Source organism: Lutra lutra, chromosome 4, assembly GCF_902655055.1.
Source record: "Lutra lutra chromosome 4, mLutLut1.2, whole genome shotgun sequence".
NCBI classification, from domain to species: Eukaryota; Metazoa; Chordata; class Mammalia; order Carnivora; family Mustelidae; genus Lutra; species Lutra lutra.
The window spans coordinates 72291260-72313205 of record NC_062281.1 but is presented as its reverse complement, the minus strand read 5'-3'; the positions used below and the strand labels follow the sequence as shown (position 1 = coordinate 72313205).

General features: G+C 40.4%; 1 protein-coding gene across 7 annotated transcripts in view; it reads right to left on the bottom strand.

The window, feature by feature from the left end:
- The window catches only part of ASPH (aspartate beta-hydroxylase), a 219663-nt gene that overhangs the window by 110702 nt on the left and 87015 nt on the right, over window positions 1–21946 (bottom strand). For all 7 annotated transcript variants that reach the window (XM_047728089.1, XM_047728090.1, XM_047728092.1 and 4 more), the window contains 2 exons: window positions 19082–19126; window positions 7161–7202 (listed from right to left, as the gene is read on the bottom strand). In XM_047728089.1, the coding sequence (XP_047584045.1) occupies window positions 7161–7202; window positions 19082–19126 (87 nt within the window). The remainder of the gene's footprint in view (window positions 1–7160; window positions 7203–19081; window positions 19127–21946) is intronic.

Genomic DNA, 21946 nt, shown 5'->3' with positions numbered 1-21946 from the left:
CAGAGCAACACCCCTGCCCACTGTCATTCTTTTGTAGTATTTTCCTGTTTTTGTCATTCTTTGTTGTAGGCTTTTTCTGTTTTACATTTCTTTTCATACTTACCACTGTTATATTTTAATTTTTAACAATTACATATCTAACCTTCCCCCCCCACCCCCCAAACACACATACAGTAAATAACAAGCACCAGGAGAACGGGACTTTGTCTTAATTGACTGTGTTAGCCCCAGAGCCTATAACAGGGCCTGGCACATAGTAGGTGCCCAGAATGTACTGAATAAATGGATGAATAAAAGTGACTGTTTGAGTTGACATCCATTAAGATGTTTTTGCTGCCATTGCTTTGTAGTTCATGCATTTTGTGGTTGTGGAAGATGGAATATGTGGGGAAAAGATGACATCCAGTGGGGAGAAATGGATATAGCAACCTTATCTAAAACAAATAGAATCTGATTCAATTTCAGAATCTGGCAAATAGGGCCTGTTTTGGAATAAACCCTATTTCAAACCTATGACTCTCTAAAAGGAAAGAACATAGAATTATCAATTCTAAGTAAAAGCAAAATCTTCTGCTCTCACCGCAGTTCCTCAACAATACGCTTGAGGGGAGATCACACAAGCAGAGAATCTGGCAACCTGATATTTCATCCTGAGACAAACTTGGAATGGCCATTTAAAAAAAAAAAAACAAAAACACCAAACAAACAAAAACAACTCCACTTCTATCATTATGAAACTGAAGTCTGACTATTAAAACACATTCCATTTTTTCACTACAGGTTCCAAAAATGGAATTATTTCCTCTTTCTTCTTCCTCACAGTTAACAGCACCCTACAAATCTGAGTAAAAAAGAGGATGGAATTCCCAAAGCGGACAATGAATGTCAATGGATTTTCAATGATTCTGGGGCAATTCTAAGACTATTCCTGCATTTCACACCCAATAAAATACTTCAGAGACAAACATCTGTTGATTGGTACCGCTAGAAACTGCCAGTTTCCTACCATGGGAGTGTGATGACCCAAGCAGGCAAAGCTGACCCAAGGATTCTCTCCACAGATTCTCTGAAGAAACAGCCCAGAAAGCCCAGCACCTACCACACTGGACAAGTTCCCTTTGGATCAGAAGCCTGGAGGACAAAGCCGTACAGAGTATGGTGGGCAATGAGGAAGGAGGCACAGCTCCCTGAAGACAAAATGGAGCCTCTGAAGAGGGAGCAGCACCGCTGTGAGCAGCAGTGGGGGTAGGGCTTGCGTGTGTTCACTATCTGCGAGCGCCAATGTCCAGAGTCCACCCTCCCCCTGTCTCTATCTTTGTCAGAAGCACTGAGGTAGACTTCCCAGGAGCAAACAAGTAAGTGGGTGAATGAGAAAGACTGACTTGCAGACACTCTCATGGCCTGGACAGGACATCCCAACTACATAAAGGAAAATGTCAGACTCTCTGCCACAGCCTGGCCCCCAAATTTCTCTCTGACTGCATGATATATACCCTCAGCTTGGTTGGGGTGCTCCAGGTTCTCAGGCTTGGCTGTCCTGCCTCAGGACCTTTGCATAGGCGCTTCCTCTTCTCCGTGTGCTCCTAGCTCAGCATTCACACAGTTGCCTTGATAGTATCCCTAACTTCCTCAGAGATATTCTCCCCTTCCCTCACCATCTCCTGCCAGCATACTCTCCTGCTCCGTATCCTTTAGAGCACTATCACTATTTCAGATTTTGTGCGTGCTGTTGGATTCCCGACTGGGATGTGAGCTCCATGAAAGATGGAATTCTGTCTTATTTTCACCTGCATCCACTTGCCTACAACAACAGTATCTGGCATGCAGTAGGTAGGCATGCAAATATTTAAATGGATAAATAAATTCATGTATGTTTTTGTGAATGATGAAAAACTGGTATTTTTTTTTTAACATTCTGATGATTTATTGAAACTTTTAGTGTAGAGCAGTAGCTATTTCCCTAAAATATGGTGGTAGAGTATACCTTGTTAACAAGAGTAAAATACTGCATGCTCAAGACTGCTAATCGCTTCTTCCTCTCAATATTTGCTGTTCTTTTCCTCTGTAGAACCAGAACCCTGAATTTTAGCTTTACCAATGTTCTATCAGTTAAATGTAGTTTTCCTAAGAAGTTTTACTCCTTCTCTCCACTTCCTTCATGTTATCTGGATATGGTGATAATGGCTGGCACTTCAATGGCCCTTTTGAAACATGAGGTTATAGACTAAGGACAGCAGAATGGCAAGAGAGGAGCTATGCCCATAATGAGCTATTAAATTGGTCCTAGGTTATTTATGTGAATAAGAAGTAAACTCCTATCTTGTTTAAGGCACTAAAATTTGAGCTTTTTAAAAATTACATATAACTGTACTTAATTATAATGAGAATGTGTGATTTGTAAGGAAGGTCTAAATCCAACTCAACCACTGAAGACATAGGAGGAGGGTAAAAATAGGGTGTTGTTAAGAAACCAGGATTTTCCTTAAGAGTGTTTATTTCCCTAATGAATACAGGACAGGAAAACAGAATAAAGGACAAAGAGGATTTGTTTTATCTCCTTTCTCCTTTAACTCAGGGTTAGTCTCTGGGATCACCAAGTGAGACGTGGACTAATGTGGTTCCAAGAGCAGCCTCGGTCCTACCTCTGTGGTCTCTGCCTTGGAGCCACGACAAGACATGGTCATTGGTCTAAGGCCAACTGAATGATGGGAATCATTTTAGTGAGTTTTTTGTACAGCTAAATTTATACAACCTAAAAAAAAAAAACAAAACCCACCCTTTATTCTTTAGTTATATGTGTTGTACTTTGGGGGGCTAAAAATACCTTTGCTTTTAGAACTGATTATGACTGTACATATGGATCTTTTAAAAGAACCGTTTTAACTAAATCTTAAAACTGGCACACCTATCATTCACCCCCAAATCAACCAACTTCATTGCTAATCAAAGCAATCTGGAGTGCAGATATTTGGATAGTAATAGTAGTAGCAGACTGCATTTATGATTTATAAGTAGTTTCATTTTATCTTCCTGTTTTGAAGTATATCCTGTGAGGCATTAAGAATCATGATCCTTGGGGCACCTGGATGGCTCAGTGGGTTAAGCCTCTGCCTTCAGCTCAGGTCATGATCTTGGGGTCCTGGGATTGAGCCCCATATCGGGCTCTCTGCTCAGGAGGGAGCCTGCTTCCCCCTCTCTCTCTGCCTGCCTCTCTGCCAACTTGTGATCTCTGTCAAATAAACAAACAAACAAATAAATAAGTAAATAAGAATCATGATCCTTATGTCTGGATAAAGAAACTGAACGTGAAAATGTGTTTAACACTTTGAACATTTGTCAATTCTGTGCTCTAGACAGCATGGGTATGATGATCCAGTCAACCACTGACGTCTGACATGTGAGGTCACAGAGGGGACCACGTAATCACTCTGGTTTCTTTAGGGATGACAACAGCTGTCTTCTTACCCCAGTGTCACTGACTCAAGCCTTGGGTTTCCCATAGATTTCCATCCTAAGAGTTCTATCTGGGTCTGGTTCTTACTTTAAGAATGTCTGTAATGTCTGTTCAAATCCTTCAAAATTAAAACATAATAGAAATTCAGTGAACAAATACTTACTAATTGTCTACTATGTGCCAGGCACAGGAAACCCAGCAGTGAGCAGGACAAAAATGTGTCTTCATGGAAACAGGATTTCAGTGGGAGGTTCAAACAATAAATACCAAAGAATTAAACTAAATATGACCACATGGTGTTATAGAGAAAACAAAGCAAGGGAACAGGATATGGAAAGTAAGGGGGCTTTAACCTGAAATAAGGTTAGGGAGGTTCACTAAGGAGGCCACAGTCAAGCAAAGACTATGGCAAGCCATGTGGTTTCTGTGGGAGAAGAGTCAGCTGGAGGGAACGGTCAGTGCAAAGGCCCTGGGTCCCATGAGTGCTTGGTAGGGAAGTCCATATAGCTGGAGTAGAGTGAGCAAAGGAGAGAGAGTATTATAGGATGTGATGTTGGGGAGGAAACCAAGAGAAGACGGAGAAGGGAGAGTGGATTTTATGAGGGCTTGTACTGCAAAGGACTTTGATTTTGAGGGAGCTATGAAGATGCTGGAGACAGTGGGCAACACAACACAGCTTAGGTTATAAAGGGGTAACTTCAGCTCATGTATTGAGAAAGATTATAGAGGTAAAGGTAGACGCAGGAAGACCAATTAGGCAGCAACTGGAATAATCCTGGCAAGAGATGGCAGTAGCTGGGAGCTAGGTGGTGGTGGCTATTGGAGGCAGGAAACAGTGGAATTCTGGATATACTGTGGGAAGAGGACTGACAGGACTTGCTGAGGTAAATTTAGGGAGGCATGAAAGAGATGTTTTGTAGGAGGAGCGGGTTTCAAGGGGAGAGGTCAGGAGTTCAGTCCACACAAGTTTGAAGTGATGATCAGATGTCCAAACGAGGTTCTCTGGCAGACACCGGGCAACGGCTGGACACCCCAGTCTAGAGACCAGGGAAGAGACCCAGGCTGCAGGCAAGCGTGGTCATCATTGGCAGACAGTTATTTAAAGCAAAGAGATTAGGTAAGATCACTGAGGGAGTGTGTGCAGATAGAGAAATGTTCTGAGGACTGAGTCCTGGGGCATTTGAGTACTAGACAATCAGGGAGATGAGGAACAGCCATCCAAAGAGGCTAAGAAAAGCACACACAGCAGAGAGTAGGGGAAAGACCAAGAAGATGTGGTAACCAGCAAGCCAAGGGAAGGAAGCATTCTGGAATCGAGAAAGGGATCAGTTCTAGCAACAGCTGATGATATCCTCCTCCATGCTTTGTTTTCTCCTTCATACAGTTGTCCCTTCTTATTTGCAGGGGATGCATTCCGAAACTCCCAGAGGACGCCAGAAACCACAGACAGCACCAAACCCTATGTATACTATGTTTTCTTCCTATACCCACACACCTATGATAAAGTTAAATTTATAAATTAGGCACAGTAAAAGATTACTCATTATTATATTTAATAATAAAATAGAACAAGTACAATAATATAGTGTCATAAAAGTTATATGAATGTGGCCTCTTTCTCTCTCTCAAAATATCTTACTGCCCTATACTCACCCTTCTCATGATGATATGAGATAAGAAAATGCCTCTGCAATGCGAGGAAGTGAGGGGAAGGACACAGACATTGTGGCGAAGCATTAGCCTACTACTGACCTTCTGACTATGTCAGAAACAGGATCATCTGCTTCCTGATCACATCTGACTGCAGGTCATTGAAATTGTAGGAAACAAAACTAGGGAGAAGGTGGCTACTTACTTATCAAGATCAGAGTACATCATGATGTCACAGAAGATCAGGAAGGTGGGGCAGCATGGAGAACTTGGGTCATGACTGAGCTAAATTCCAGTCATCTATGTAGAAAAGTCAACCAACAACTAACATTGACGAGAAACTTGCACAAGTAGCTATTTAGAAATGTGCAGGTAAGTACTAGAAGAAACAGTTAAAGGAGAGTCAGGGATGGGACTCTTAGAGAGGGAGTAGGGATGTAGAAGACTGCTGTTTTTCATTAGCAGTCATACTTTAAAACTGTATCTCAGGATTGCTTTCATAAAAAATTAAATACAACTAGTCAGGGGAAAAAAATACATGGCTAGATGCCTAGTTCCCAGGGTAGGGGCTACAAAATTACAGCCAGAGGTCAGCAACTCTGTATGCTTATTAAATAATTATACACTGAGACCATGTACATTATGTATATTATAACGTTATGTACTATTATATCTTCTCAAATGTAGACACTACTTTCATCACTCAAAATTAAAGGCACTTCTGAAATTGTAATGTTTAATCATTAAAGATTTTATCATTCAAATGATATGACAAGCAAATAGAACTATTCTATGATCCCGTAATCACACTCCTGGGTATTTACCCCAAAATATAAAAACACTAATTCAAAGGGATACATGCACCCCTATGTTTACAGCAGCATTATTTATAATAGCTAAAACATGGAAGCAGCCCAAGTGTCCATCAATAGACGGATGGATAAAGAAGATGGAATATTATTCAGCCATAAAAAAGAATGAAACCTTACCATTTGCAACAACCTGGATAGAGCTAGGTAGTATAATGGATGTTAAGTGAAATAAGTCAGTCAGAGAAAACAAATACCATATGATCTCACTCATGTGTGGGATTAAAGAAACAAAACCAATGAGTAAGGCAAAAGAAATAGACACACAAACCAAGAAACAGACTGTTAACTATAGAGAATAAACGGATGCTAGCAGAGGGGAAGGCGGTGGGGGATTAAAGAGCACACTTATTATGATGAGAAAATTAATTAATCAATTAAATGATGTAAAAAAATTTGTGAGGGATAAAATTAGTAGCCTTACTTACTATTTAAAGATTCTTATTGTCTAACTTGAGTTAAATACTTAAAAATCTCAAGGATTGGAAAGAACAAAGAGAAGTGGAATATGAAAAAAAAGCATTATCCCATATCATCTATATAATTTTTTAACTTATTTCCTCACTCTGAGTAAGCTAAGGAACCTTTATAAGAGCTGACTTAAAATTCTACTGGGTTGTTAATTAGAATTGGGTTGTAATCAACTGTGGGAAAGCAGAAACGATTCTTTCTATAGGGATATAACCTTGTTTGCATGTCCTTCCAACAATTCAGAGTTTCTTGTGAAAAAAGAACATGTTCTAGTAATCTCTGGATCTCTATTCCTGGCACAGATGTTAACATAAACAATATTTAACATTTGCTAAGTACTTTCCCTGTGCTATACATTGCTTTAAGTACTTTACACATATTTTCATTTAATTCCCTTTGTAGCAACAGGAGTCTTCTGGTTTCTGAACTTGGTACTATTTTATTCCCATATCAGAGAAGAAACTGAGGCACAGAGGGCAAGGAATTCTCAGACCACATATAGTGAATGGCAAAACTGGAATCAGAAGCCAGGGAATCTCTTTGGCTCTTAATGCTTATGTAAATATTAATAAGTATTTGTTGATAAAACCATTAAAATAATAAGCCCAGAGGCAATTTAACTGGTTATATAAAATAAAATCACAATGTTATTCATGAGTAGTATAATGATTTTCTTCCTATATATATTTGAAAGGCAATTTATTTGATGATCTCACCTTTTTCTTTTATTTCTGGATCGTCTGTTTTTCTATTTGTTTCTGAAAAGTAAAGACAAGACAAAATAAGTATTGTAAAAGTCACCATTATTATCTCAAAATACAGGAGCATATTTACATGAATTCAAATAAATATAATTCAAGGAAAATATTTCTGGGCATAGAATTCCATTTTCCTAAACCCTGAATTCTTCACACATGAAATTCATTACAAAATATTAAGATTAGACTCATTCGACTTAACTTATAAAAGTCACTGGGTAGTCACTAGATATGAGGCATCAAGTAAAGTATTCCTCATCTACAGGGAAAAAGTGGCTGTGGGTCACCTCCACCGATTCTAAATGCCTCTGTGGGGTAAAGGCAAACTGGAGTGGAGAGAAGCCCTCATCAAAGCTTGCTCAATATTTATAGTGTCCTAAAACCAGAAGACAACTTTATAATAGTCACCATGTGCTTTAAAGAAATGCCACATGTCCCCCTCACTGGGGTGACAGCAGTCTCACTTCCCTAAGGACTTCACACATACACAGGTGGACCACTAAGGGTGCCTGCACTGAGCCCAGGTGCTAAGGAGCCGAGATGGGCGAGACAGCCCACCGGTATGAGCCTCTCACTAAGTTAACCAGTCAGAGGGTCTCTCCCACGAATGGGACTGAATGCAGTGAAACCCACCCAGAACCTGGACCAGTCAAATAATGTCCACCCTACATGGAAAACTATGGTACGTGACCTGACCATGCACTTTATTTATAACTTCATTTCTGTACTATCTCAGATCTGACCTATGTTTCATATAAGTTCGGGGTCTAGCTAAATTTCAAGGTAGACCAGTTGATTACAGTTCCCGTAGGTACTTACCTAGCTTTGGGTATTTCTAGAACACGTGTATAGGCATATGTGTGGGCGTCAGGATAAGGCAGAGTTTGGGAGAATCAGACTCAGTTCCTCCCTCATAGTAGATCAGGCTGTGGGGTCAGATCAGGGGTACGACCACACAACACTTGATTTTGTTGCTCCCTAGTTTCCTCCATTGAGCAATCATATCAAACATTTCATTTTGGGGAAGTGACAAGTAAATCTGAGGCAGGCTTCCAAGATTAAGGGAGGGATTTTTATAGGTCCAGCATTTTCAAAAAACTAATGGAGAGGAAGGGAATGACCTCTGAAAGCTACAGCATGCCAGGCTTGGTCGAAGCACATCATGCCTGCTTCTTGCCGTCCTTTGGAGAGGTCTACCTCCCTTTGTGCAAAGGAGGAAGCTGAGGCTGAGGAAGTCGAGTGCCCACCGTATCAAGGTCAGCCATATACATCCTTCCAAAGCCGATAATCCTCCCCCAGTGCCCATCCCGTTGGTTCAGAAAGAGAAACAGGAGAGATAGGGTCCTGTAGCCTTTGCCTCCTGCAAAGCGTGGGTTTTATCAAGCTGACTGCCCCACCCATCCTGCCAGCGCTGCAGGAGATACAAGAGATATTTAAAAACAAAAACAAAGCCATTCTAGATCTCTGTTGAATGTTGCAGAATTTCTGATCTTATTAACTATAACCTCCTTTATCAAAAAGCTAGGCAGTTTGTCATTTCATAGGATGCACTTTCGCAGGCGTCAAGGGCACAGGATTGAGGAAAAACAACAACAAACAATCCTGTTCTTCCAGGAGTCCTTCCAGTGCTACCAGCAGTGCCTACAGGAAGGCTGTGACCCACTTCGTCTTCCAGTAATCCGTCACCCAGCACTGGCATGGGGCCAGTGTAAGTTGAAAACACAAGCACGAAATCCAAGTTGCTAACCCGATTAAACAGGTAGGTGCTTGAAGAGGAGTTTAGAGCTCTCCACACATCTTCCCACCCCCAGGGGAGAAACAAGGAATGGTTTGAATGGGTCATATTTTATTTTATTTTAAAGATTTTATTTATTTATTTGACAGAGATAGATCACAAGTAGGTAGAGAGGCAGGCAGAGAGAGAGAGAGAGAGGGAAGCAGGCTCTCCGCTGAGCAGAGAGCCCGATGCCGGACTCGATCCCAGGAAACCTGAGATCACGACCTGAGCCGAAGGCAGCGGCTTAACCCACTGAGCCACCCAGGCGCCCCTGAATGGGTCACATTTTAAATAGGAGTGGGAGGGCCCTGGCCAGGCAAGTTCCCAGGAACAAGGCCGCCATCTTTCTTCCTCCTCCATAGCAATATTCAGGATAGGACGATGAGTCTGACAGAAGAAGGTCCAACCCAAACTTCCCCAGCTCTGGGGAAAAGCTCTCTCTTCTGTCCCTCACCCCACATCAGCATGGGGACATCTGTGACTCATGTTTGGATACAGAGAAATGTGCAGAGCAGGCATCTTGGGCCCCTGATTTTCAGTGGGTCAAAGTCTTTTCACAGAGATCCAGTGTCCCTCACTAGTATTCCACAGAGCTAACAAGTAAAGAGTTGCTCTGCTGTACTTCATTCTCTGCACACATGCTTCCCTGGGAGGCCCCGTGTGGACCCGCTGTGCCCCAGAGAAAAAGGACTTACTGGATGCTTACTGTGTCCCAGGCATTGTTTTAAGCACTCACTGCAGAGGATCCCATCAATCCCATCAACTCCGTCCCACCCTGGGAAGTAGTTTTAATTGTATAGATAAGGAAAGGAAGGCTTCAAGAGGCTCAGGAATCTTGCCAAAGGTCACAGAGCAGGTATGACTGATTTAGAAAGTATCCTCTATAATAATAATTCAATGGCACTCTGTATGGTCCAATGATGGGACGTCTCTAAGTTAAAGGGAGCTGTATGCTCAGCCTAATTCTGAAAATTACCCATGTCCAAGTTCACATGTAACTCATAGTTAGTGTTTAAGCACTTGTATCGGAGAAGACGTGATACAATCTCTAACTATACTGACTTTCCCCTTTCAGAATAAGGAAAACCTTACTAAAAAGAATAGGATCTGAATCGTTCAAAAATTATCATACACTATTAAAGATTATGGCCTTTGTGAATTCAAATACCCTGAACTCTAAGCTGTTCAGCAACTCTGCATCTCCGATTACTGATCTGTTCTTCTTGGACCTCACGTATGTCCAAAGCTAATTTCCATTAAGGCCTAGTTGTTCTCGCCAGTATCTCGTCTCACTGGCATCGGTGACTCTCTGGGACTCTGCTTCCCCAACACTGGCCCACTCAGCCAGTCACAGCTTTCCCGGGCCTTCTCTGTGTCTCTGCCAGTACTTCCTGAGGTCAGCCCTGCCCCCACCACCATTTTTACTCCTTGGTCTCCAACCTGCTCTCCCACCTGCATTCGGGCCTCCCTCCAACTGTTTCCACCTTCCACCTGCTGCCACGTGCTCACCATGAAGGACCATGGCTGGCAGGCCTTTCGGCCCTTTGCCCCTCAGTTTCCTCATCTGCAAGCAGGGATAAGCCCTCTCTGCTGGAAAAAATGCAACCCCCAACACTCACAAAGAGCTTAGCGGGGGAAATGCAGCTGATATAAGTGGATGTTTCTCCTGAGTCTGAAGTCTTTATTTTTGTTTCTTCTGGGCATGCTGGAGGAGAAAACAACACTTTCCAGAACCCAGAGGCTTTTCCCTACTTGTCTAGTTCTCCTTTTCTGCCCCAACAGTGAAGATCGAAAGACAACTTGCTGTACCCTCTTCTGCCCTTCTACCTGCTCAGACTGTTTTCTTTTCAGACTGAAGTCTTCTCAGCTACGATGGAGTTCATGAATGCGTGGTACGATGGTCATGGGGGAGCAGGAGGCTGTGTGTTTATGGGGGTGGGGGTGGCTTGCCTTGCTGGTGCTAAACAAAAACGCCCAAAGGAGGGATGCAGAGGCTATTTCATTTTAATCCAGCCCCTGGCAATGTAGCATCAGAACCAATGTTAAACAAAATAAACATCACCTATCAGAAATAGGTTCAAAAAGGATTGAAGGTACACCTTCGTGATTTCAGTCATCAAAAAGATACTGTAATATTCCAATAGACTAGTTAAGTAGAAAATGAACTGATCTTGTTACATAATAAAATAATAATTCAAAATAATGACAATATAGAGAAGAATTCTGCATTTTATTGCACTCAAATAACATTAAACAGAAGACATTTACATTATTCTTAGAAAATCCATAGATATTGCCCAGCATGGCACATAGTTGAAGACAAGGCTCATTAATTCAGGTATATGGAATTAGAAAGTATTTAGGAAGTTGACCACAGCATAATGAATATCCTCAGTTTTCACAGTCCTAGAGATGATTATCTACAAAAATCCAGCAAAATTTTACTCATTTATCAGGTCTATGTCACTCCTAAGTTTCCCTAAAAAAATAAGGCTTTATAAAAAGTAGTGTTCTATCATGTTATGAATTAAGAGCTTTATTAGAATTAGAGTAGCAACTCTATATTACCCATATCACAGCTTTAGAAAATTATTGCTTTTCTTAGTAACTCAATCTTCTGAATTTCACCACACACTGGGTCAGCATGCATAACTCACTACATTGTAACTATGATCTATAATGATAAAAATATAAAATCTCTTTGATTGTAACCCTAAAAGTGGGGGGGGGAAGAAAAGTCATCTTATTTTAAAACAATGTTAACATTATCAAGAGCTAACCCTGACATGGAAATGAAATTACTTCTTATGGCTTTTTTTTTTTTTTTTTTAATAGCTCATGGTCCTTTCAAAATGATGATGTCACTACCTTCTTTTCTAACAAATGAGTATTTTCATCACAGCAACTATGTCCGAGCCAAAATAAACCACATTAAACATAGAGGAAACTCTTCAAGGTAGAAAGAAAAGGCTCATATGTTGCAAACAGCAGCAGGCAATGTGGCTATGTGGTCACTTTTCACACAAAGTCCTAAATCAACCCAGCCAGAGGCCTCGTTCTCTAGTAAGATCACAGTGCCGCCTTCAGTGTTGGGAGGGCATAACTTAATCAGCAAAAGGCAGAGCAACCTTTACGATGCACACCAGTACTTTATATAGGTTTTCTAAAATTTAAACAAATGCTGAAGGGACAAAGCTATTATATGCCTGATCCGAGGTGCCCAACAGTTTCTGCATGACAGAGCAGGCCATTCCTTTTGCCTATATCTTAGCAAGGAATTTTCATTGTTCCCCCTCAATTTAAAAAATAAATTAACCACGATAACTTAAGACTTTCACCAAAATATTCAATTTTCCTAATCAATGAGCTAACGGCTGCAAACCTCCAAATTGGGAGTTTTACCCTGAATACTCCAAGCTAAGGTAGAAATGTCCTATGAGGGTATCAGTGCAGATATATACAAGTCCAATCTTCACAGCTAATAGCGACCATTAGTAGTGTTCCTCAGAGTGCAAGCACGGGGCACTCTTCATGGCTTTGAGATCACACTTAACGCAGTTGACACAGGTCAGTCCAACAGACGTGGGGGTAATCGCTAGCCATATATATACGAAACCCTGCCAAGACAATTGTTGCTACATCGTCACTATAATCAACTGTTACCTGAACAACACACATAAATGTAGATTAAGATCGGAAGCTGTGTCACAAAAAGGAAGAGAAGAGAAAACCCAAAGGATCCACTAATGCTACTGAAAACAAACATGCAGGAGTGTAACAATACATGTAATTTCTGTTTCTAAAAACAAAAACAAAACAAAAACAAAAAAACACTAAAATGCCAGTGGACTACAATCGATTGGAAACATCTTTAGTATTCATTCCCAAAGATCTTGGTCTGCTCAGTAATTACGTCACAAGATCTATCACAGCCATCTTTTGGAGCGTATGCTTAGGCTGGTCCTCCTGTGGTAGTGGGGGTAGTCTTTCTGCAGCTTTAAGTATCTGCAAAAATAAGGGGAAATCTAAATTAAAGGACCAACCAGACACAGACTGTGAAACTGCTTCATTCTCACTCTACTTTAAGAAAAGAAAAAACAAAAACACCGACAGAAGTAAATGCTTTTTATGCGTTATTGTTGTTTTTAAGGGCAACTCCTTCAACAGTGATTAACTACCCAGAGAAGTCCCTGGGAATTATTTGCAAAGCTGCTGATGAAAACTTAAGCTTCTTAGAGCATCTGAGAATCACAACTAAATTTAAGAATTTCAATCTTTTGAGAAATACAAGCATTAACTCTCTTTCTCCCGTCAGTATTTTCACTATATTAATACGAAATGTAACAGAGGAAAAAAAAATCTAGCATGGTATTTGAAAAACAAATATAGGAAGGATTTCCAAGGAGCAACTAGATACTGTAAGTTGCAGTTAAAATACACTAATATAATCATATGTCAGTTTTTAATGTTATTGACAATATAAATGATCAGGCAAAAAAAAAAAAAGTATACCGTCAAAGTCATTCTTGTCCAAATTTTTTGCAAAAACTTTCTCATTCCAAACTTTAGTATCTGGCTAATTTTACCATCACAGCATTAGATCTGTTACAATCTGAGTAGGGAAGAAGATGGTGCACTTAAAGGTCCAACCAAATTTTGAAATAATTTCTAAATCTCGAGTATGAGCCTTCCTTCCTCCCTTCCTATCTATCCATCTACATATGTGTGTGCGTGCATGTGTATTCAGAAGTTTTTATATGAGCAGATCTGGTGCTAATGTGAGGTAACTAGAAATCTTATGTATACTTTCATATACCCAACAGAAATGAGCATTTATATACAAAAGACAAGTACAAGATTATTCATAGAAGCTTTTTTCTAACAGTCAGAAACTAGAAACATTCACAATAGCTATCAATGTAGAATGGATTTTTTTAATGTACATATAGTAAATGACTGCAACGAATAAAAACCAGCACTATACTCTACAAAGTAGATGAAACTCAGACACGATGTTATGCAACAAAAAAAAAAAGTCATCAAAAAAGTGGATCTGCATTTGTGTGTGTTTGCTTCTGGTTTTCTTTAATTAAATTCAAAAGCAAGCAAATCAATCAATGGTGACAGAGATCAGCACACTTACTGTTGGGGGGGATGTGAGTGAGCGGGAGGAGGGAAGGTTTCTGGGGTGCTGGAAGCTTTCTGACTACAGCTTTCTGACTACAGTACAGGAATGGATCGCAGACGCAGTTTCTTCACTGGCTGCTCAGCAAGTAAGCACGTCTCTGTGTGTTAATTACACCTCAACAGAAAATGTTTTTACAAATGCCTTTGACTTTAGGTTCTCTTACAATCTAACAGTGAGCTAGCCTAGGAGAGGAATGAGCATTCCTGTAACCTGTGCCATCAAACATACCTGAGGTAGTAGGAAACTGTTTGAGGCATAGGGATGAGCACCAATTAAAGGGCAAATAACCTAAAAGCCCAGTTACAATTCTGAAGGACCCAAAAGTAGGCTCCTGCATATTTACTTACTTTTTTAAAAGATTTTGTTTATTTATTTGACAGACAGAGATCACAAGTAGGCAGAGGAGGCAGAGAGAGAGGAGGAAGCAGGCTCCCCGCCGAGCAGAGAGCCCGATGCAGGGCTTGATCCCAGGACCCTGAGATCATGACCCGAGCAGAAGGCAGAGACCCAACACACTGAGCCACCCAGGTGCCCTGCTCCTGCATATTTAAAGATGACTCTACTCAGAAGTGGTTCACCGAGTGGCAAACCCGGTATGTCTGAAATCGGGCCAGTCACCTCCTCTGCTACTCTCCATTTCCTCCTGCCTCCAACAGGTCCATGAAGGGCTGACCATTCACTCAATCAGGTCAGGAACATAGGAATCGTCTTCAACTCTTCCCTTCCGTCAGCCCTCTCTCCCCACAAACTGCTTCCCATTCTAATTCCCATGAGGTGATCCAGCCAGTCCTCGCCCCACAGCTGAAGCATCTCGGGTCTCCAGCTTGGCTCAGTACATCTGTCCCCTTCCTCGTCTCCACCTCCTCACTGGCCTGTTCTTTTCAAATCTGGATTTGATCATGTGACTCCTCTGCTTAGAATTTTTCAGTGGCCTCCTGCCACCTTTAGGCCCAGATTCAAATTTTTAAACATCATATACGGGACACTCCGGGAACTGATGCCTGCCTGTTTTTCCACTTGTCTTCTTACACCTTTATATGGCCCACTGTCCTGGTTCTTGTTCTGCAAGCACTTGCTTCCTCTGCTCCCCACCCACCAGCTCCTGTCACTTCTAACAGCACCTCAAAACTCAGGTCCAGCACGACAACACATGGGGAGGCCTATCTGACTCTCCATACCCTCATTCCCAAAGTTTGATTAGTTATCCCTCCTTCTCTGTGCTGCCCTGCCTACCCCTCTGGGGGGTTAAGAACATCACAGTGGTTGTTTTACTCAGCTGTACACCCAGAGGACTGGGACCTGCTATGGGGCAGGCACTGTCTTGTTGTCCGAGTCTGGCTGGGTGCCTTAGTGATCATGTTAGGAAATGCTGGATGACAAGGGGAGGCATGAATGAAAGTTCGCACAGGTGCAGCAGAGCAAAACCATCACCACTGCTAGACCAGCCCATGATGGGATGAGTTATAAGTGTTACCTCCATTTTCAGAAAGACGGGAGCAACAGAAACACTGATGCTTATATAGCTCCATCTTGAATAATATGATTATCACCATAAAACATTAATTTCTTTTTTTTTCTGGCATGGTATGACAGAAAAAAATTGTTACTGGAACCAGTTAGTAAAATGGCCTTAACATACTGTTTGGCAGGAAATTTTACTCAGATGAATTTCGTAAGTGATTCCTTCACAAATGAATCAATTTGTGCTATGCATATTTATTGTGTCCTATTGCCAGAATCACATGCTATAAGATTTCAAGTAAAAATCTGGGTTTGGGGGCACCTGGGTGGCTCAGTCTGTTAAGCAACCGCCTTCGGCTCAGGTCATGATCCCGGGGTCCTGGGATCGAGTCCCACATCGGGTTCCCTGCTCAGCAGTGAGTCTGCTTCTCCCTCCGCCTCTGCCTACTGCTCTGCCTACTTGGGCACGTGTGCTCTCTCTCTCCATCAAATAAATAAATAAAATCTTAAAAGAAAAAAAATCTGGGTTTTAGGAGACAGGTAAAAACTCACTAAGGAGCCTGGATTGCAAAAACAATTTTTTATAAAAGATTTGGTATTCAAAATGATCAACTTCTAATATCAAAATGATCAATTCCCAGGACTGACTTTGTCAAGAGCAAAGCACTTATAAATTTACAAATATAAAGAAAAGATGACAAAATTCAAGCTCCTGGACAACTGACTTTTCTACCATAAATCTTAATCTTCAACACTTCTGGGTCCTAGCTGAAGTACTAATGTAGAGTAAGGGAAAGATGCTGAATAAGATGACAGCTCTATCTTTATCACATCAAAACAGCTCTCAGAACTCATCAGCCCTTAGGCCTTCCCTTATGAAAAGTCCTCTAGAGCACAGAGGCCCAGAGCCTGAATTCTGGAGCCAACAGGCAAGGGGCAGTGTCCGTTCTGCCACCCATCGGCTCTCACACCAGCTTCGTTGTGTCTCAGTTTTCTCATCTGTGACATGGAGATAACAGCACGTCTACCTCTTAGGCAACCGGAAATCTTAAATGAGTTAATTCATGGAATGTGCTTAGAAGAGCTTCTACAGAATGCTTACTGCTTCCTAAAGGGTCACATTCCCTGTCCCTAGTGTGTGGCTCAGTACAACGGTGAACTAAGACAGTCCCCGCCCTATGGGGTTAGAGCACACCAATAAATATATTATTGCGAACTTTGATAAGCAAGATTAAGACCATATAACCTAGTCTTAGAATGATCAGGGAAGGCAAAGTAATCATCACTTAAGATCCCAAAGGCCAGAGTAAAGTACACTCAGAGCTAGCATGTTGCAGAGGTCCTCCATTAACGTTTCCCCTGAATAACAGATTTTCAAGATTGGAAGTTAAGGAGCATTGCAAAGTTGGGGGAGACAGGCCGTATCATCAGTGTTCCTGCAGTTTCTGTAATCCCACAGATTGTTAAGCACTTACAAGAGCAGCTGGCTTATTATACATGAAGATCATGAATACAGAGTTTCAATGATTATTCTTTTATAACACTGAATAAAAGAGGTTGTAATATAAACTAAGTCTATGAAAATAATGGGAAATAAGCATAGCAAGCGCAATCATTAAAAAATACATATTGCTAACTCTTGGCTTCACAGTCTCTTCTGGAAAGGTCGCACTGTAACTGGGCAGCGGGTTAATCCAATTTTTATGACACCAAATTACAGGTTACAACTTCCTGAGCAGGTCTTTTAGGGTTTAACTTCTCTTGATTCACCTCGAAGATCAGGCTAATTAATTACTAAACAAAAATAGCCACGGTCACCATTTATTTATTGGGAACTTATCATAATTCAATGAGTACACATATGCAGCAAATCTTCGTTTTTATGTGCCTCAGTTGTTAAATACCTCCTCTAAAATAGCACCTCCTTCCAGCACCCGAACCACTGGGCATTTTATATTTATGTTGCAAGGAAATTCTTGCATTCAGCTTATAAAACATGGGAAAGAAAAGCACAGAAATTTCTGGCCAGAAAACAGTATGACTTTTTATGCCTTCGCTAAAGTCAGGTCAATATTAAAAAATATGAACTGTAACTAGAGAAAGGCCAATGTTGTAAAAACTCATTATTTAAAAAAAAATACTTATAAGACAATTTCTTTAAAGTACTGGACAGTAATCAAAATGCTAATTCAGTAACGTGCTCTGCCTCCTCAAGACAGAAACGAGGCCCTCTGTAAAGCACCACTCAATGAGAAAGAAGAAATTATAAGGCAGGATAGAATCAGCAGCTGCCCCTGCTCTGAGCACATTTCCTAAACACAAAATACACGCGCCTGCGCAGTTTCCATCATGTAAAAACCCCAATTCTCCATGGAGTTCCATTCTCATTCACATTATAATACCAACAACCCGGTTCTTTTAAGCGTTTGTACAGATGACTAAAAATGTGTGTGGTAGAACAATCAACAAAACCTAAAACATCCCAACGTGAAATAAGCAAAGATGAGCTGGGGTATACAACTAAAAATATTCTTTGATTGTAAAAGTTATTTTTTTTTCCTTGAAACTTATTATTTAATAGGTTTTGGCAGTTATTATTTCTACCAGACTCAAAAAGAGTAATGCATATCATTGCCACAAAATTCACAGTAAGCGTAATGTAAAAAATAGGAGCGATAATTCAACCATTAAGTGACACAAAAAGAAAGAAAATGGAAATAAAACACAGAAACAAGAGGAAATACACTTGGGATAGAGGTACTGGAAATTCCCCTCTTGATAAAACATGTTTCCCACTATGAGTACAGGAGGTTTGTATGTTATTTCTGGTTGCAGGGAGAGTTAACATCATCTCTAAAATGCCATCTGAAAGCACAGGCCTTGGTCGAAATGATGTCCCCATTCCCTAAATTCACTGCTGTGAAAGGGACATGTGGCAGAGGGGAGGAAAAAGTGCAGAAATGGATTAACCCAGTGAGCTGGAAACAAAGACTTCTGGTACTAATGAGGCCCAGGGCACTAAGATGCCCTCATGGGAATGGGGAACTAGAAAAGCCAAGTCACTAATTTATGCACTACTAAACTCTCATCTTAAGGCAAATCAGATTCCATCATCAATTAGCTTATCAGTTAAAAAAAGGGGGTGGAACCCCACCTAAGTACTACTACCATCATCTATAATGGCCAAAATCACATGGTACTTTGATCATTACTGCTCCTCACCTTCTAGCTCAACAAACAGGGACTGGTCTGAATCTGACGTGTATTTTCCTTTACTTTGGCTCAACTGATCAAAACACAGACAATTTTCTCTTTAAATTGAGGTACAATTAATCCTTCTCTCAGGATTTTTACCCTTCATAGACTGACTTCCTACAGCCACTGTGACTATCAACAGTACATTTTAAGTTAAAACAGAAAAGGAAAGGGCAATTCAACCAAAAAATGTCATACCTAGTGGTACTTCCTGTTGTTCTTCAGCAGGGGGCATGTGTGCTTCTAAAATAAGAAAATTACAATCCATTACTTACTGTTGACCAGTGTTTCAAACACAGACTGTATTTAAGTTATAGTGATTATTTTTACAGACATTTCTGGGATACGACTGCAATGATGACAAAAACATTAGGTTTTCACACTAATACAACAAAGAAGAGTTAGCGGTAACTTTGCAAAATGTTGTATACTTCTCAAGTGTGCTGTAAAACAGGCTTTACATCATCTGCCCAACTGACTAACCATGACCAAAATTCACTGCCTGGGCAAAGGAGATATGAACTAAAACCCCGGTTTTCACCACAATTTTGCATCAGACTTGATAAGAGAGCTGAGGAAAGAAATCTAAAATATCTTGTTAAAAAAGTTTTTAATACACAACCCTAAATGCAACATGAATGAAACAACACAAAGAAATTGAAAGAGAGTCCTAAAAGTTAATTACTATCCTTAATAAAGTTTCTGAAAAATAATATTCAAGATAACATATTCTAAGACTGGCCAAAAATACAGATATGACTTCTTGCCTCTTTCCCTGGCCACTTCAACCCATTTGCATCTAAAGAGACTGTAGATAGACCTTATCAAATAATAGTACAATAATATACTGATCTGATTCCATCGATCAAATCATATCACATTTTAAGATCTTCATATCTAACAACCCATTGAACATTACCTTAATCTAGAGATAAGATTACATCAGTTTTCCTTTTGCTCCTGAAGACTTGGAACAGACTTAGGTCAAAAGGAAGAATTTTTATAGCATTTTCTAAAACTCATATATTTATGCAGCTATTTAACTATTTTTCTTCTTAAATTAATTTGCTTCTAATTTTAAGAATAATAGATACCCAAATGGAAGATTTGGAAATATTTTTTACATAAAAGGAAAAAAGTAAAAAAAATTTCACCTATTCCCACTAATCACAATGAATATTCTGGCATATTTCATTGTTCTAGTGGCAGTACTATGAACAACTAGCTTTCTCTGTTATGAACGGCTTGTTAAGGTTTGCCTACTGATCTCATTCTTAGTAAGTTAGAGAACTACTAGCACTGTATCACCCTTACCAGTATTTTTCTCAGAATTTCTTTTACTTGTCATTTTAGGTCTGAAAAACTTATGTGCATCATAAAGTATTAATCACATTATTATTTCCATCACTGATGTTATACTAAGAAAGCCTTATTATTATTGCAAGATGAAACAAATTTTCAATCTGAAATTCAAAATTTCAATTTAATTTTGTTCTGAAAAAGTGTACATTTAACAGACTCACCTGAAATTTATTTTGGCAATAATATAATGGGAGGATTTTTTAAAAGGAAACAGTAAACTTATTATATCAGCACAGCCTGATTTTCTTTACTCTAGCACTTTTTAAACCCACTTCAGTATGGATTTCAACTCCCACCTTCATGATGATGGCTCCCAAACACATCAATCTCAGGTCTCACCCATCTAGCTCATATCATTGGCACAACCAACCCCCTACTTGATACCTCCACCTGGGAATCTCACATCACTCCCAAACTTAAAATATCTAATATGGAGCCTTGGTTTTCTCCCCTAAACCAGTTTACTCTAGATCCTACTTTCGCCACCATCCCACAGTTGGTAAACGGCCCCATCATCTGACAGTTATTCAAACCAAACCAAAGTCTCCCTTTATTTCTCTTTACTTCACAACTATCAGAAAGGTCCATCAGTTATAATTCAAAAATATATCTCAAATTCAAAACTTTCCCCTCCATTTCCACAGCCACGACATTACTCCAGGCCACCATGATCACTTCCTGGATCGGCACCCAAACATTTCCTTACAGGGTGTTCCCTGCCTCCATTCTTGCCCCACCTAATCCATTTTCTAATTAGGAGTGAAAGTAATTCCTTAAAATAAGTCGAATTATGCCATACTTCATTTAAGTATTTTTCCCAGATTCCAACTGCACCTGGACTATAATTCAAATTCCTCACTAGGTCTTCCAAGTTCCCAACTGATCGGTCACCTGAATCTTTAATGCTTAAACCAATTCAAGCTTAGTTTTCTGTTGCCTGTAACAGAAAGTGACCTTCCTGACACAGATGGGGAAGTGAAGAGGGTTTAGGCACAGGGCTGAGATACAGCCTAACCTCGACTTTTGAATAGATCACCCTAACGGTATCATGACAGATGGATTTGAAGGGGACAAGTATCTAGTTGAGAAGATGGGCTAGAAGGCTACCACTGCTGTCCAGGAAGGTGATGAGGGCTGAACTAGATCACCAGAGCCACAGAGGAAAGAAGGGATTTGAGAAATGTTTTGGAAGCCCATTCAGCAATACTTGGGATTGATTAGCTGCAGAGATGAAGGGAGTGTCAATGATGTCACTGTCATTGCTGGTGTGGGATATATATTGATATATTGATACATTGATACATTGAGCCAAGTCAAGGAACAGGGGGAAAGAGAAGGTTAGAGGGCATGTGAAGATGATGAGTTCCTTCTCACTGACCACTCAGGTTCCAAACAGAGAAGCACAAACTGCAGATGGGGCTAACTGCACATAGTCCAGAGCCCCACTGCCCCGCAAAAAGAATTTCCTTAGCAGTCTCCACTATATCCTCTACTTGCTTATCAAAATGCCTGTAGAGGATAAAATGGCGACTTTGGAAAAGTCTTTGGAAAAACTACTTCAAACACAGGAAAGGCAGGGCCAAGATGCATACTATAACGTTCTGCCTCTTATATAAAACAATATATGTGGGATGGGTTGGATAAAGTTCTTCCTAGGGATGGGGGGTTTCTCTTTTCTGACTCTGACTGAATAAAAAAACA